General features: G+C 40.2%; 3 protein-coding genes across 3 annotated transcripts; all 3 read left to right on the top strand.

Annotated features, from left to right (window-relative positions):
- Positions 1-455: 455 nt before the first annotated feature.
- LOC145485423 (beta-1 adrenergic receptor-like) lies at positions 456-1,655 on the top strand. Its single transcript, XM_081464089.1, has one exon. It carries the CDS (start codon positions 608-610, stop codon positions 1,529-1,531), a length of 924 nt encoding a protein of 307 aa, XP_081320215.1. The 5' UTR covers positions 456-607; the 3' UTR covers positions 1,532-1,655.
- A 2,738-nt stretch (positions 1,656-4,393) lies between these two features.
- LOC145483942 (nociceptin receptor-like) lies at positions 4,394-5,352 on the top strand. The gene has a single exon (XM_081462517.1). It carries the CDS (start codon positions 4,426-4,428, stop codon positions 5,260-5,262), a length of 837 nt encoding a protein of 278 aa, XP_081318643.1. The 5' UTR covers positions 4,394-4,425; the 3' UTR covers positions 5,263-5,352.
- A 6,902-nt stretch (positions 5,353-12,254) lies between these two features.
- LOC145484018 (uncharacterized) lies at positions 12,255-15,071 on the top strand. The gene is made up of 4 exons (XM_081462611.1): positions 12,255-12,327; positions 13,453-13,534; positions 13,648-13,678; positions 13,865-15,071. The coding sequence occupies exons 2-4, from the start codon at positions 13,457-13,459 to the stop codon at positions 15,034-15,036; spliced, it is 1,281 nt and encodes a 426-aa protein (XP_081318737.1). The 5' UTR covers positions 12,255-12,327; positions 13,453-13,456; the 3' UTR covers positions 15,037-15,071.
- Positions 15,072-17,782: the final 2,711 nt, after the last annotated feature.

Here is a 17,782-nt window from a genome sequence, read left to right as displayed (position 1 = left end):
TTTGAAAACGGTAAAGGTGTGGTTTAGCGTTTACAAATGAGCCCTTCAGTTTTATTAATTTCACTTGTAACTTAAACGACGGTTCTTGAAAGTTGAGGGGCTTTCATAAGTCCGAGGTAACCATGCCAAAATGTAAATATCTTTGCTTTTTTTCTTTTCTTTTCCTTTTTAATTTTCAGCGATCGAAGCAACAAGGCAAGTTTTAATATACAGATTGTTTAATTAAGACTGTCACGTCAACCGATAGGTTTTAAAATTACTTAGAGCAAAGTTCCTTATGGTCCTTTATCAGCAACAGCGTGTAGTAGTGATTTGTCTTAGTTGTATTACATGGATGTAAATAAAACAAGAGCACGATACTTTGATGCAAGGACACCGACTTTCCTTATTGTTCAAACTCAATCACAGAGAGATTTTGCTTACACTGACCAGAAATGAAATGATCGGCGTGTAAACAACATATTAATTAAAGCAAGCGGTGGAGTAAAAACAATTTACGTCAACGGCAGCTGTCGTGTTCGCAAACAACAACTTTTGCTCCGGCGTTTCTTGTGGGTTCTACACCGCAGCTAAGAAACGCAAGGTCAAAAATCGGCTTAAGTTGACCATGGCAAGTTCTCCGTGCAAACTGCCCATCGGATCTGCTGGCGAGATCGTGGCAATGGTTGTTTACACCTCGCTCGCTATTGGCGGTTCGCTGGGCAATATCTTGATAATTCTCGTGATCTACCGCACCCCACGTTTGAAAACTGTCTGCGGGGTCTTAATAGCAAACATGGCCGTAGGTGACCTGATGATAACGTCAATAGTCATGCCTATTCTGGTTTTTACGCTAGTTCAAGGATTTTTAAAACAGTGTTTTTACGACACGGCGATCTACATTGCGTTCGTGATTGCGCTTTTTTCAGGCGCTGCTTCGCTTTTGACGCTTACTGTCCTCAGTGTGGACCGTTGCTTCGCCATCTGCAGACCGATGAAGCACAAGGCGATTGTCACGCTAAAAAAAGTCAAAATTATTATCGCGAAAACGTGGGTGGAGTCCCTGTTTCTCCCAGTTGTAGAGCTTTTCTACCGTGATTCGGCTCCGGCAAAGTATATTCAAACTCTTGGAGTCATCGGCTGTTATGCTATAATCCTTGTAAGCGGAGTTCTTACGATCAGAAATGTGCGCGCCAGTTCTTCGCGTATAGCCACCATGCACAGCCACCAAGGAAGATCTCGCATGACCGCAGAACTAAGCCAAAGGAACAAACAGGTCGCAAAAACGATGGCAGTGGTCGTCACCCTCTTCACTCTGTGTTGGATACCCATCGCGTTTGTCATTAGCGTAAAAGTCCCGGACCCCCAAGGCAGAATATTCTTCTGGTTTGCAATGCTTGGCCTGGCCAACTCCTCTTTGAATCCGTGGATTTACTTCTATCGGCAGTCAAACTACAGAGAGGCGTTAAAAATTTTGATTGGGTACAAGAAATCTTTATCTAATAATAAGGCTATTGTCCGTTCTAGTAATGAAACGCTGGAAACTAAGTGAGAATAGCAACGCCCAACTTCAAAACTCCTTTGTCATGGAGAAAAACAGTTTTAGTTGACAACGTTCTTAATTGGACTTCTTCTTCTTCTTCTTCTTCTTCTTCTTCTTCATCTTCTTCTTCTTCTCCTTGAAGCCATTTTAAACCAAACACTACATCAAATAATTCCTATACATGACCAAGACTTTAACTAGCCAAAGAAGACCTTTTCAAAAAAATATACAAAAAAAGTTGTTTTACTACAATATTGGATTCGTATTCAAAATTATTTTAACTGTTTTTAACGATCATGTTTGATTAACTGGTGATTGTGATAGCAAGTCACGATTTGTAGTGGGTGATCAGATTATTTGTCTTTAGCAGTGCTTAGCAATACACGCGGCTTTCAGTTTTTAGAACTGTAGATTGATACAAACTATTATCGCCCCCAATAAGTTGACAGAAGAGAGTTTAAGGAACGAAGAGGGCGACTCCGAGGAAAACGTCGGTTTAAAATATTACTTTATATTTTACCTACGAATCTCGCGATACTCGAAAGTCATTGAGTTTGTTTCTCTTTGTCAAAACTATCTAGAAACTGAAACACGGCGTAATGTTCCAATTATAAATTTGAAAAATTATCCGTCGTGGTTTAAGTTCTCCAGACAATTTTGTCAATCCGTGATGTTGTTTTGCCGAGGACGGCAAAGAAATGTACCAAGAATAGACCGTTTTCGACATATTAAAATTCAGCCTGGCGGTGAGGCTTAGAGGACACAAACAAAGGAAACTGAATGACCAGGTTTATTCATTTCTTTTGTTTGTGTCCTCACTGTCAAGCTGAATTTTAATCATTATCGAAAGTGGCCGATTACAATGCACGTGCACAGTGATTGTATTGTTCATTAAATCTTTTGTTTAGCGACGTTCCCGTTGCCGATTACCATTGCGGTTTTCTTCAGTTCCCTATTAACCGTATTTTTAGTTGGAAATGAAATTAAGCGCAAAATCAAAATTCAGATTTCATCACTATCGGATACATGCAAACTTGGTATTGGAGACAATAAAGATGTCAATTCAAAAGCAGCTGACATGCACAGCTAAGGTTCGCTGAGTAACGAAAATAAGCGAAGACTGGTTCAAATTGGACTCGATAGCTGAGCAAACGTGAACTAACCCGTGTAAATAATGAATGTTGTCGAATAATGGTTGTTTTAATGGTTGTTTTAATGATTGTTAACAGAAATGTGTTCCATATTTCACGTGTAACTCAATGCCCTTTTAGAATTAATTTAGTTTAGGTGGTCAACCCTATAAAGAGGCTCAGCCATGGTATTTTGAGTTGTTTGGCCACATACAAAATTACCTTTAAATTGAAGGAAACTTTAAAATAGTATTTTACTAAGATAGAAAACACCAAGGGTAATATAGTAGTAAACCATAAAGGAACAAGGATGGTTAAGAATGGAGAAGATTAACACGGATTACAAACGACGAGCTTGAAAAATTTAGGCTTAACTTTTCAAGATGTGCAAACCGTGAAGCTATAAAAATGAAGCTTAAAAGATTAATAGCACTTCCAAAAAGATTTCCTTTGAGGTCTATAACATCCAATACTGACGTCATATGACGTAGAAACGACGCCATCATTTCCTAATATACGCCATCTTGGATTTTTTTATATTTTGATTCTGTTTTGATAAAAATCACCAAAAATTCTCGAAAATAGTCAAAACCATTAAAGAAAGCTAAAGATAACTCGAAAAGGGAAAATTTCTACTGGAAAGTTGAAACATTTTCATTAAAAACAGCAAAATTCAAATTCTGCAAAACATGACTGTCAAAATATGGTTGTTATGAAAACATCAAGATCTCCCACCAATGAAGTGTAGCATAAGAAATTGTTTCCAGATAAACTTTAAGGGACATGCCGCGCATAATTTAGAGTTCATTGTTTTGATGATTTTTAAGTTACAAGCCTTTAAAGTTTGAAATGCGAGGGTGTTAAAAGCGACTGTAGGTAATAAAAGCAAACTGACGTGTACCCGGTTCACACTGTGATTAAACGGATCTTACAAGCAAAAACAACATTCAATCTATCATTTCATTCATGCATAAAGCGGTTGTCAATTAAGTGTCGTAAAACCAAAACAAAAGTAATCACTCTAGCCAATCACAAAGGACACAGACAATCCACTGAACCAATCAAAGCTCGAAGTAATGACATGTAGCTGACGCAAAGCGTGGGAAAACGAGTGCGAGCGAGTCACATTTGGGTTTGGATTTACTTCTGATTGGATGACAAAGTGGCGCGAGTTTTTTAAGCCAATATCGTAGCGTAGTTGACGCAAAACCAATTACTTTTAGACACTCAAATGAAAACCGCTTTATTCAATGGACCTTAATCTTGTAATTAAACGCCGGAAAATAATAAACAGCATGTGAAGCAGATGTAGAATGTAGCTCAGTTAAGTTGAATTAAAAAAGACGTTTACTGAATGTTAAGCGCTTTAGCGAAAGAAACAGTAAGTTCTACCACTTTACCTAGAAGGGAACCCCAGAGGAGTTTCTACCTTCTGATTGCAAATGGCCACTATGGCATTGTTAGCTGCTGTTGAATGCGCGCGTTTTCCTGTTTGGAAACAGCAGGAAACTATTAAAGAAAAAAACTGCATTGACTTGTATGGCAGTTGGTGCTTTTAGTAATGCATAATGAGATTACAAAATGGATATTTTTCAAATTTTTCTTCCCACGTAAACGTTTTCCACCTTCGTAGAGCACACCTTTCTAAACATTTATCGAGTCTTCATGGAACAGAATTCAACGGCGATGCTAAATTCTACCATTAAGTTTAATGCCAGTGCCTTCGATAGACGTCCAATTTTATCGCACTGCCTGGATTTTGATCTTCAGTCGATGGAGATCTTCATCTCTGTCGTTCTATATAGCATCATTGCGGTGGGTGGTTCGTTAGGCAATACGTTGGTTCTTCTAGTGATCTGGCGAACACCAAACTTGAAAACTGCTTGTGGCGTGTTAATCGCGAACTTGGCGCTTGCTGATCTGCTAGTCACAGCCGTGGCAATTCCAATTGTGATATCACTGATAATACAGGGTTCTGTGCCGGTTTGTTCCTTGAATGAATCTATGTTGGCCGCGATAATAGTTGGTCGTTGTTCTTGTGCTGCTTCGCTTCTCATATTGGCAGCCATGAGTATAGATCGTTGTTGGGCGATCTGCTATCCTTTTCATCACAAAATTCAAATGACTTCATCGAAATTGAAAACAGTTTTGCTGTTCATCTGGCTCGCTTCTTTAATACTTCCCATTCTGGAGGTAGTTTTTCGACGAGAAAGCCTATCGGACAGTGTTTTGGTAGTTAAGCAATTACAAAGATTGGGAATTCTCATCTGCTACTTTGCCATCGTGACAAGCGGTCTGGTCACATTTACAACGGTACGGTGTTCCTCCTCGAAAATAGCTAACCTACACAACGAAGGAAATCACAACCGTACATTGGCAGAACTGCGCGAAAGAAATAAACAAGTGGCGAAGACGATAACTTTAGTTGTGGTTGCCTTTTCCATTTGCTGGGTTCCTATCATTTACATCGGCGCAAGATTTATCGACCATTACAGCGTGTTACACTTCTGGGGTGTGTTGCCTGGCTTCGCCAACTCTGCAGTTAATCCGTGCATTTATTTTTACCGACAAAAGAGTTATCGGCAGGCGTTCAAGGCATTGGTTAGCTAGAAGTTCGTGATTTGCAAGCTCGCCTGTTTCAAGACTGATGGACCGTTTAGTTTTAGAACAAAGGGTTGTGTCTTAATTTATCGGATAGTTAAAGGCGCTACGTCACGGTTTACCCATCTTGGAAAGTTTAGCCTAAAAGTTTCAAGCTCGTCGTTTGTAATCCGTGTTGATCTTCATCCTTAACCATCCTTGTTTCTTTATGGTTTATCATTATCTCTTTAGTGTTTTTCTATCATAGTATAAAACTATTATTTTCAGGTTTCCTTTATATGAAGGCAGTTAAATTTTCACAATTTCGTACACGTTTCTGTTTCAAGAAGACTCCAACAAATTATGTATCAGTAGAAAGCTTAATAAATGTAGTTTACGATAAAAAAAAAACTCTACTTTGAGCACGAGCACAGTGTCAGGCTTTTTCGATATTTTAAATGATTGTCTAGATATCCGCATTTAAAGTTGGAATGGCTGAAAATATCAAGTACGAAATGATCACAATAAGTTGACTGACTCGTACCCACTGACCCTATGTGTGATTTTAAGGTGAGGGAAGATTGCAATGTACGAGAGTGGCCCAGCCGCACGAGTCAAGGGATTGGAACTGAAGATATAAGTGACTTCCCGCGTCCCGCGAACTCGTCCCGCGTGCCCCGGTCACTCGTATCCAATCTTTCCTCACCCAAAAAATACATAAGGTGTCACTGGGCCCGAGTCAACACTAGTACATTTACTTAAGCAAACACTAAGGCACACTTTCATTTTGGGGTTTGACAACATCCCGGCTTGCTCAACGAAAATTGTCATTGAGGGGAACCAAAGGGGAACAGGCCTTGACCAAACTAATGCGCTAACTTGGGTATCCGTTTTCGTCTCAACGAAAATGAAGTAAAACATTTCCGACCACACTAGTGTTTTCGTTTTGTTTTCACCAGTCCACACTCATCCGTTTTCGTATGGAAACGCCGGCATACTTTTTCATACGTTTTCGCCTGTCGTCCACACTAAAACGAACGAAAACGCTTATGAAAACCACAGCAGATGACACTTTTTCGACATCGTTTTCAAAAGCCTCCGTTTTTACCTGTCCACACTAGAAACAATGCCTTTTCAAAATGATGCGTTTTGAAAAACGCTCCACTTTTGAAACCGTTTGCAAAAGCCTCCGTTTTCATTAGTTTTTTCGGTCGTCTCAGAGTGGACGATAGGCGAATATGCGCCAAAAAGTATGCGTTTTCATTCGAAAACGGATTAGTGTGGTAGGGGGCCAAGTTCAACGGGTATCTTTGAACAGGTGCCAGCGAGTCTTGATAGCTGCAGCCTGAGTTTCAATATCACTTTTTTAATTTACTTATATCGGTGTCATCTTAGAACACAAAGGTAATTTTATGTCCGTCCAACCTCTACAATGTACACGCAAACACATACTGAGTTTGTTTGGTAGCGCGGTCTTGCAAGCTACGTTATAATCCTTGATTGATAATATGTTACTATTCCCGAAATGGTGCAGTATTTCGGGCAAAATATGGCCACCACTGCAGGAGCTGTGATACCAAGAAGCACATTGCTACATGAACGTAACTTGTAATGACTAATTTGACAATAGAGCGGTCTTTGCTGACGTCATTTGTTTACATTTTCTCTTAACAGCATTCAGCTTTGCGCAGAAGAAGCATGTTGCTAGGTACAAACTGACTAAAGTGATTTTGAAACTTAGTAATTGGTAAAATTATGGGCTCTTAGGGTGTAGTATTCAAGGAGAAATTGACTTTAAAAGCTGCAAAATGTCTGGGTGGCAAAGGCGCTAATGAGCTGATGCATTTTTTGTAAAATTCTGAGTTTTTCCAAGTCACACGAACGGTATTTAGTGCTAAAGAGCTTAAAGCAAAGCACGACGACAACGGCAACGAGTACGACATCAAACAAAAGATTTAATAAGCAGAACAATGGCTGTGCACGTGCTTTAAATAATAAATAATAAATAATAATTAAAAAATCCTTGCATATTTTTTAGCCGTCCTCTGCATAACAACAACGTGAAATGATCACTGAAGTTCTGAATATTTAGCAGAACGTGAGCCACGACGGCTAATTTTTCGTATTTTCTTTCGGAGTTGATCACTGGCGTTACATATTTAGTTTGAGCAAGTTTTTAGACCGATTGGCGGGCTGAACAGATCCACATAATTGCGAAATTCAAAAGTACCGTAGAATTCCGATAGTAACCCCCCCCCCCCCGAAAATAACGGCTCCCCGAAAGTAACGTTAATTTTCCACTTTTCTTATTGAATCCCTAGAGTAACGGCTCCCCCGAAAGTAACGGCCCTGTGAAGATTACCACTCGAATACAATAAAAAAGCCGTATTTTAGTTACTACAGCGTTTCACACAGTACTATAGATCGATGTACAATGCGATTTCAAAGACTAACGTAAAAAGTAACAGGAACGAAAAAATTTTTCTTTTTTTTTATTAAGGTACCGTAAGGTGTTTGCTTTTGCCACTAGTCGTAATTACGGCGCAGTTTATATCAACATTGCATTGGAAAACAAGAACGCGTGAAAATCTTTGGACTGTGGCATGGTAGCCACGCCGTGTACAACTGAAACAAATGTGAAATTGTCTAAACGTTAACACGATGAGAGGTTTCAACTTAACGTCATTGGAATGTGATAATTGATTTTTTATTATTTACAATGAAACCATAAAAATCTTCGCGCGTTTCATCGTGCAGTCTTAAATTGTTGTTACTTTCATTTATCATCATGAAACCATATCTGGTCCACGTCGCTCCAGTGGCCAATTGTATAGTTCTCCAAGCCATTAAGATTGATTTCGCTATCGCGTTTCACGAAAGAACGAACAACTGTATCTAGGACCGGAGAGGGCAAGAAACGTCTGGCCAAGCTTGCCCTGTCCATTTAGTAAAAGAACCCTTCTTTCGCTCGCAGTTACTTTTCCTGTTAGAAACTGAACGGGATGGAGGTTGCCTATTTACCGAGTTAGGATTTCGAGTTGGATTTCGAGTTGCATTTTCGAGTTGGATTTTCGAGTTAGATTTTCTGGGGGATTTTTTTGGCGGGATTTCCAATAAAATCTTCAGTGGTTTGATGATTTAAATGGTTGACAGGCCAAACACGACTTCTATTGGTCAAGATAGAGCTAGCCAATGGCGTAATGTACTTTTCAATCCTTATTTGTTTGAAGCTCGACCTCGTTATTTTTTGTTTTTTTTTAACGGCATTTTTTCTAGATTTCTAGGCACTCGATGGCTACTCAGTGACACCAGTGTAAAATGGGGTTGACAAGCCTACACGACTTTTACTGTTAGTGACATTTGTACATTTGCCGTTCTCTGTTCGGTCAATCCGGCGACCTTTTTTTTGCTTCACTCTTCTTTATGAAGGGCACTTCATGTTGTGTTATAAGGAGGAATTTTAGGTAGAGTTGAGCCATAAGACCGTGCTATAGCAAAAGTTTTAGAGATCATAGGTCTGCATGATTTCTGCTCCTATCTGCATGTCGCTTCGTCGAGTTTGACACCCCTGTAATTTGCCATGTGTCTATGCCTTTTTTAGCCTCATTTATATTGCAAGATATGTTTTTAAGAGCCACTGCCTGTAAATATGGAGAATCCGACGACAGGTCGGAAAATTCGGATTTTCTTTTATTGCGTCAAAAAGATTCTTTTGGTGAAGTAGTTTCAGAAATATACTTTCAAAGTTCCAGCGACTTCACATTTTTGTGAAATCTAAGAAAGTTCGAAATACCGCTCAGTCAACCATGCAAGATGGCCGATGGAATTTATGCAAAATTGCACATTTTCAACAGGCCAGTACAGAAAGAAGGGAACTTGCCTGGATTTCATATTTACACAGTTTGTCATTTACACTTTGGTCATTCCTCTGAGCTAAAAGTCATCTTGAAGTAAATATGTTTTGTCTACTGCTTGGCCGTTTGAAAAATACAACTATGGCAATTTAATTTACATGTAAATTTTCAACTGATTTTAGAGGGTCATAACTCTTCTAGTATACGAATCTCTCAACAAATAAAAGGTTCTAAAGGAAGAGCTATGCTATAGGTATTACTAGTGAAAAAAAAAAAAAGCGACTCTACATCCTTACTCGAAAATCCAACTCGAAATCCTAACTCGAAAATCCAGCTCGAAATCCCAACTCGAAAATCCAACTCGAAATCCAACTCGAAATCCTAACTCGGAAGTTAGTTTGTCTCGTCGGGATGCATGAGTCACTGTGAACAGGGATTTGTGATCTGATTTCGAACTTTGCTAAACATTTCTTGAACTTTACTATAATTTCTACGGTTTTTGTCTGGCAGCAGAGTTAAGTGGAATTAGTTACATTGTCTTACAATACCAATGTTTGGAACCTTTTCTGTTGTATACAGTCTGCTTTATTTATGTGGGTAGTTAGTAGTGTTACTGTGAATTACCGCACCGTACAAACGTTTTTTAACCATCCGAAAATAACGGCTACCCGAAAGTGACGGCCCCTTTTGCCTGCTAAATCCGAAAGTAACGGAGGCCGTTACTATCGGAATCCTACGGTAAAATATCAATCCCTTTTTTATTTAAGGCTCATCCTTGGTGTCGCCGTTATCATTGCTTAAGTTCCCTATTCAATTCCTTAATTAATCCGCGTGCTGTGCTCTTTCAGTATGCAGAACTCAGTGTTATTTTTGTAGCGTGATCAGAAAGTGAATCGTTTATGCGGTGGCAAATATTGCTAACAAAGATTCAAGTTTAATCACGAGAGCTGAGCTCTGAACTGAAGGGATAATTCCCTTGGAGACAAATGACAAACATATGTGGTTGGCCCTGCTTACAGCCGTTTTCAAATTGTCATCTTTTGTTTAAAATTGTAATCCGCAAATGTAACTTCCGTACATTTTTGACTTGAAGAATTCAGGTATGGTTTAAGTCTTGGTAATTTTCCTTGCTGGTTTGGCGTTTCTTAACATTTTTATCATGGAGTTGAATTCTAAGTTTTTCTCGCTGGACAAACTGGAATTTTCATTAAGCAAATAGAAGTTACAGGGATAAAGCAAAGCGTGCGCATTCTATATGGCAGCCAGTACTGTGAATCTATAAGGTTTCCGAGTTTATAGCTAAGGATATAACGTTCACTGGTTAGAAAATTTTAGAGTACACAGCTCAATTTTGTCTTTCTTGTTTCTGTAAATGAAAAAAAAAAACTTAAATTCCCTAATAGACGTATGCTGTTATATTCCCGAAACAGATCAGTATTTCAAACAAACCACTGTCATCCAGCTTGTCACCACTGCGCCAGAGGTGGCAGTTGTTTCCATCGCTAATATTTCATCTTCAACAGCTGCAAAATTGCTACCGTTCTTAGAGCACACAAAGCCAAAAGTCAACTCTTTTTTTCTAATTTCTACAACGAAAAATAATTAAATTACTTAGCACGCAATGGGCCTTCGGTTTTGGATGCCATCTTGCCGGGTAGGCAAAACGGTCAGAAATTACAGTGTTTGTATGGCAATTCGATGGAAAATAACTTTTTTTAAACATTGAATTTTGCTGAACTTATGAATCGCAACTTTACTAGGTAGCAGATTGTATTCACCAAATATGAAAGACGTAGCTGGGCTAGAAGACACTAAACTCAGTTAAGTTTTAATTTCCTATACATTTGCCTATGATTTGCACAAAAAGTGGGTGTTTCTAAACGCCATTATTTTGACAGTTTCCGATTTAATCATTCCGACAGCTGCGAAATTAGAACCGTTCTTGTAAAAGCACACAATATCACAAGTCAATTTCGTCTTCCAAAATTCTACAAATAAAAAAATTAAATTCCTTGGCAGACCTGGCAATATGTGTCGTCAATCCCAGAATGGGTATTTCAAACAACTTACTGTCACCATCGCACGGAAAGAGTTTGCTTCCTTAATCCACTTTTTGTTAAAATTGTGATCCTCAAGCGCATTTTTTGTGCACAGCATTAGCCTTAAACTTGATTTTAGGAATTTAAGAAAGGTTGTTAAAAATATAGCTGGGCATGTAATGTTGTTTGCAAGCTTTACAGTTGCCACCAAAATGGGCTGGTTGAAACTTATCTTTAATATCGCTTGCCCAAATTTAAATTTGTTAATGTCAAGTATAACAAAAAACGAAATTAAAAACGTTCTTGTGGCACACAAAGTTACAGCTCAATTTTACGTCTTCTGAGTTCTGCAAATAAACATTTAGAATTAAATTCTTCAGTACAAAATATGTTGTGTAGATTCCAGGAATGACAATTTCATAGAACTCGTTGTTGCCATTGCGTAATTGTCACTAGTTGATTTCAAAAACCAATTTCTTCTTAGGTTCCGACTTATTCCTAAGAACCAACGTCTTGTTGTTTAAAACGTGGCTATCTCTCAGGTAACCAACACTGATACTATTGTTTCAAGTACGCGATATGTCATGTCTAAACACTGGACGAAAATTAAGGGCCATTTTCACACTTATTTGTTTCTCTCCCTGTTTGCTTGAAACATCACTTTCGTTTGACAGTACTCTCTGCCTATATCTGTAGATGTTTTAAATAGTCACTTTTCGACCTCTGGGAGCTCATGTTTAATCAAGAAAATTTCTGAATTGAAAGGATCATTCCTTGGTAACAAAATAAAAAACTCCTGGGCGTAACTTTCGCGCGCAACATTAGCTTTAAACTGGACTTGACTTGCTATATTCCGGACGCACTTTCTGGCTGGGCTAAAGTTTCTTAAAATTTATACCACAAGTACAAATGAAAAACCTGTCATTAAGTAAACAATCAAGGGTGATCCCCGAGAAACATAACTGGACATACGCTGTTTTCAAGCTCTGCGGGTGTGATCTAACGTCCTGGCAGTTGTTATTTGATCATCAATAATATTTGTTTTCAATTTGTCAGTTGTCGATGTGATCCTCAGTAGTGTCGCGATCAGGACATTTTAAAAGTAGTCAAACTTTCAGGAGCCATTTATTCCTCTTTGTGGAGCTTACCAGTCAAGATTAGTGACTTTAAAGAAAGACATTCAAGGAAAAGACTCCAGCGCAGTAAGTTTTGTCAGTTGATTTTATGTTGCTTAAAAGCTAAGCGCTATCATGTTGTTTGTTCGAGATTCCATGACAGTACGCAACCCCAGGCGACTGGAAAAAATAGTCTCCTTCCGATTCTCATTCCACTCCTTTAGGTTTTGCAGACTACAAAAATTAAAACTAACTTGAAAAATATTTTAGCGAAGGTCCAAACCGAAATCAGATCATATACTGTTAAACAACATATCTACAAAATAAGCTGAAAAGTAAGTGAAAAACGTCTTAATGTTAAGATTCCTTTCCACTCCAGTTGCTACTAGTGATAAAACTTCGGTAATTCTTAACTTGATGCTTCGATTCTGGGGATGGAAAGAAGCTGAAGTGGGAAGAGTTTATCGACTTTAAATTTTCCAAATTTAGTCCTTGAAATTCCTTAAAGCATATTCCATCACCTTTTCACGCGCCTGTGAAGAAAAACATTACCGTATGAGCAAGTTACTGTACTGTTTCGCTTACCCTTCACTTGGAATACAATCACTTTGTGAATTCGATTTGGTGTCGAAGGTGCGAGAGAGGATAACATAAGAACTCCGTGCATTCTGACAACTTGAACACCGCTTGTTATACTTTGAGAAGAAAGAAAAGGAATATTCGCAACAGCATAAATTCCCTGCAAAGAACGCCTCCCATTAATGTGGACCGGATTCGATTCCGGCCCATATGCGGTGACGGTGCCATATGCGGGTCGAGTTTGTTGTTGGTTCTCGCCTTGCTTCGAGGGTTTTTCTCCGGGTTCTTCGGTTTTCCTCCCTCCACAAAAACCAACACTCTAAATTCCAATTCGACCAGGATAGAGGACCCGCGTGAAAACCAGCTAAGGCGGATGTGGCTTCCTCTCTAAAAATTGTAATTTATTTATTTAGGTACAAAATTTCCTTTAAATTGAAGTTTACTCATAAAGCTACTAAGGCTGAGGAACAAGGACGGTTAAGGATGGAGAAGATTGACACGGATTGCAAACAACGATCTTGACATATTTAGGTCAAATTTTTCAAGATGTGCAAACCGTGACGTAGCATCTTTAACACCTCAAATTTGACTCACCTTTATGTAACCTTCCTATTTTTTTCCTTATTTTTCAAGTAATATGAAGTGTTTCCTTTTCTTCGTGATAACTTGGTCCTTGGCGGTGTCCTTCCCTCTTGAGAATGAAGCAGAAGTTCGGGTAAGTAGGTTGCCTCTATGCCTCCATACTCTGCTAAGTTTCTTAAGAGCGAACAATTTTGTTTTTCATCGAAATCTTTTCTTACGTGCCGTTTATTTAATTTTTTTTAACAGGACGAAAATAAAGGCACAGTGAATAACCCTGGTTAGTCAATCAGCCGATTTATTTTTATTTTAGCAGTTGCTTTGCTTTGTTGTGCAAACATGATTCAATACATATTTCGTTATTACACGACCAAGTAATTTCAGGGAGCCAGTGTCCAAAATCGACCAACCATCAGATTGCGTCCTAGATTTTTCTCACTTATTTTAATGTTTGATTCAAAAACAGAGACGTTGGTGAATGCTGCTGTCGCAAATCGACGTCAGATGACCTTTGGCAACACCGCTGGCAGTGTTGGTCAACAAGGAACCAACTCAGGAAATGTTGGTGTCGGAGTTCAAGCGAACGGCAAACGTCAGATGACCTTTGGCGCCACCGGCGGCAATGTTGGCCAACAGGGAACCAACTCAGGGAATGTTGGTGTCGGAGTTCAAGCGAACGGCAAACGTCAGATGAGCTTTGGCGCCACCGGCGGCAATGTTGGCCAACAGGGAACCAACTCAGGGAATGTTGCTGTTGGACATCAATGGAACGGCAAACGTCAGATGACCTTTGGCAACACCGCTGGCAATGTTGGTCAACAGGGAACCAACTCAGGGAATGTTGCTGTTGGACATCAATTGAACGGCAAACGTCAGATGAGCTTTGGCGCCACCGGCGGCAATGTTGGCCAACAGGGAACCAACTCAGGGAATGTTGCTGTTGGACATCAATTGAACGGCAAACGTCAGATGAGCTTTGGCGCCACCGGCGGCAATGTTGGCCAACAGGGAACCAACTCAGGGAATGTTGCTGTTGGACATCAATTGAACGGCAAACGTCAGATGAGCTTTGGCGCCACCGGCGGCAATGTTGGCCAACAGGGAACCAACTCAGGGAATGTTGCTGTTGGACATCAATGGAACGGCAAACGTCAGATGAGCTTTGGCGCCACCGGCGGCAATGTTGGCCAACAGGGAACCAACTCAGGGAATGTTGCTGTTGGACATCAATGGAACGGCAAACGTCAGATGAGCTTTGGCGCCACCGGCGGCAATGTTGGCCAACAGGGAACCAACTCAGGGAATGTTGCTGTTGGACATCAATGGAACGGCAAACGTCAGATGAGCTTTGGCGCCACCGGCGGCAATGTTGGCCAACAGGGAACCAACTCAGGGAATGTTGCTGTTGGACATCAATGGAACGGCAAACGTCAGATGAGCTTTGGCGCCACCGGCGGCAATGTTGGCCAACAGGGAACCAACTCAGGGAATGTTGCTGTTGGACATCAATGGAACGGCAAACGTCAGATGAGCTTTGGCAACACCGCTGGCAATGTTGGTCAACAGGGAACCAACTCAGGGAGTGTGGCTGTCGGAGGTCAATTGAACGGCAAACGTCATATGATGATGGTCAATTAAATGGCTGAATATGAATGAAGATTCCTTTCGTTGGCGAAACAGTTTTTAAACAGCTTTTAGTTGTATTTTAGTAACGTTTGCGCTGTTAGATTTGATGTTATCTTAGAACATGCAAGGAGCAGTAATTCAGTTGTAAAGCAATCAGGCAATAAAGCAGTTACAAAGAGCAGTTTTACTGTTTTTTGATCATTTGAGTTCTTTTACTTACAATGCAAAAAATCTTTTCTGATTGTTATTCCCTCGTTCTCTGTGGGCCTATAGTTAGATTTAGCTGGATTAGTTAGATTGAAATTCGGATGGATCTTTCTTTGCATATAAGCCCCCGTGTTCCCCAAGGCAAAAATCCCGGCTTCGATGCCATGATGTGTACGTACACATTGCTCTTCCATCGGTGGAGACGTATGGGAAACCAGTTATTATGTACACGACAGACACTGCGCCATGTTGTCACAACCTCTCTCTCCTTTTTTTTAATGCGACTCTGAACTTGGCTAAGCTAAGTAATCATAAGGCTCGCCAAGAAACAACGTACATAAAAAAGTCACTGTCCATGATTCATGTGGTTAACTAGTGTTCATGGCTACCAAGTATGAAGTAGTGGCAAACTAGTGTTCATAGTCTTTAAGGTAAGCATGCTCCTTGACTAATCGTCCAGAACAAGTACGCACTGTAGGTTTCTGCACTTGTGGAGGTGGTGTTCCAGTAGGAACAGGTGCTTTACTGACTTAAGAAGTGTGGGTGGTTGATGACGCCTTGGTTTGGTCGTGCGCAGACTCTGTTGGTTCGTCTTGCGATGCTCGGCATTTGCTCGGGTGTCTGCGGTTTCTCCGATACTTCTGACCTTCTGTTGTTTGAGCAATGTATAATCTGGGTGTGTGGTGCTTACTGATCACTGTGGTTGGCACCCACTTGTTTCCATGCTGTAATGTGACCTTTTGACCATTAGTAAGTAAGTAAGTAAACACGTCACTAACACTAAATAACTAAAAGCTAATAAACTTGTGGTCATTGCCCTCTACCACTGTGTTTATCATAGTAAACTTTCTCTTTCAACTTTCATTTCTGAAAGTGTTCCCTGACTTCTTGGGCTCCATGTGTCTTTAGAAGGTCTGCATGTGTTGGTAAAGATGTTTTGAATCTGATACCCATGAGCAATTGTGCAGGCGATAAGCCTATTCCTTCTACTGGCGTGTTCCTGTAGTTAAGAAGAGTCTTGTACGGATCTTGCGCTTTTTTTTAAAAGGGTCTCAATGGTTTCCATTGCTCGCTCGGCTTCTCCATTTGCCAGAGGTTACTTGGGCTGGTGTGCACAAAACCATAGCTGCTGCTAAATTCTTTGAATGCTAGATAAGCTGGAGTATTGAGGTCCATTGTCACTGATTAGTTCATCCACGATATCATATTTTGCAAACTGGCTCTTCAAGTGACAGATGACATTATTACTGCTCAAGTTGCTAAGTTTGGCAATTTCTATCTATTTTGAGTAGTAATCAATGCTCAGCAGGTTATGTGCGCCATTGAACTCGAACAAGTCACTTCCAATTTTAGCCCGTGGTCTATCTGGTGAGTGGTACCTCGTAAATCACCATTGGTTTTTTGGGTTGTGCTCTCTGGAATTGGTTGGATATGGAACACTTGGACACCTTATCTTCAATCTGAGAGGACATGCCAGGCCAGAATAAGATGCCTCGTGCTCGCTGTTTGCATTTGACAATACCTTAATGCCATTCATATTCATGGATGCGGTATAGCATTTTTTTTCTCCTACTGCGAGGAACAATAAGCTGATGTGCTCTAAATAGGAGACCATCAACAGATGAGAGTTTATCCCTGTAGTCCCAGTACTGGCGAACGGCATTCGGTACATCTTCCTTGCTTTTGGGCCAACCATGCTGGATTATTATTGAGCTTAAGGCTTGCATAACTGGAACATTTGCCGTGGCTTCTTGCAACACCACATACTTCTCGGGTGAAATAGGAAGATGTGTTGTGAGATGAACTTCATTAACTTCCAGGTCTGGAATTAAGGTTTCGGTAGTTTCTGGCAGGTATGTTCTGCACCGGCTACCGAAAGGTCTACTCCAGAAAGATACTTGATCTTCAGGTCATACCGTTGCGGGGTTAACATCATTTTCTGTAGCCTTAGTGGTGCCTGATGTAAGGGCCTATTTAAGATATACCGCAATGGTTTGTGGTCTGACTCCACTACAGTTGGTCTTCCGTAAATGAACTGATGAAACGTCTGTGCTCCATACGCAATTGCTAAAGTTTCCTTTTCAATCTGGGCATAGGTTTCACTGTTGCTGAGCTGGAGAGGGGGGTCGTGATGCGTAAGCTAGGGACTTTCCATCTTGAAAGAGGACTGCACCTAGCCCCTTAGGACTAGCATCTCCAAATAGGGTCAGTGACTTACTTAGATCATAGTAGCCAAGTAATGGGGGAGAAGAAACCATTTGTTTGAGTTTTTGAAAGCTAGTTTCTTGCTATTGATCTCAATGCCAGACAACTTGCTTTTCTAGCAATTCTCTCAGTGGTGCGCTTTCAGAAGCCATGTTGGGCATAAAGTTTGCCAGATACTGGATATGGAATGACTTAAGTTCCTTAGTGTTTTGATGGGGCTGCATTTCTTATACAGCATGATTCTTTTCTGGATCAGGTTTCAAACCATCTTTGCTCAGGGCACGGCCAACTTAAGGAACTTCTTCCTGTGTTATTCGGCACTTCTTCGCATTGAACTTGAGATTAA

This window comes from Orbicella franksi, chromosome 4 (genome assembly GCF_964199315.1).
Source record: "Orbicella franksi chromosome 4, jaOrbFran1.1, whole genome shotgun sequence".
NCBI classification, from domain to species: Eukaryota; Metazoa; Cnidaria; class Anthozoa; order Scleractinia; family Merulinidae; genus Orbicella; species Orbicella franksi.
The sequence above is the reverse complement of the archived record's forward strand: the minus strand, read 5'-3'. Positions and strand labels throughout refer to the sequence as shown.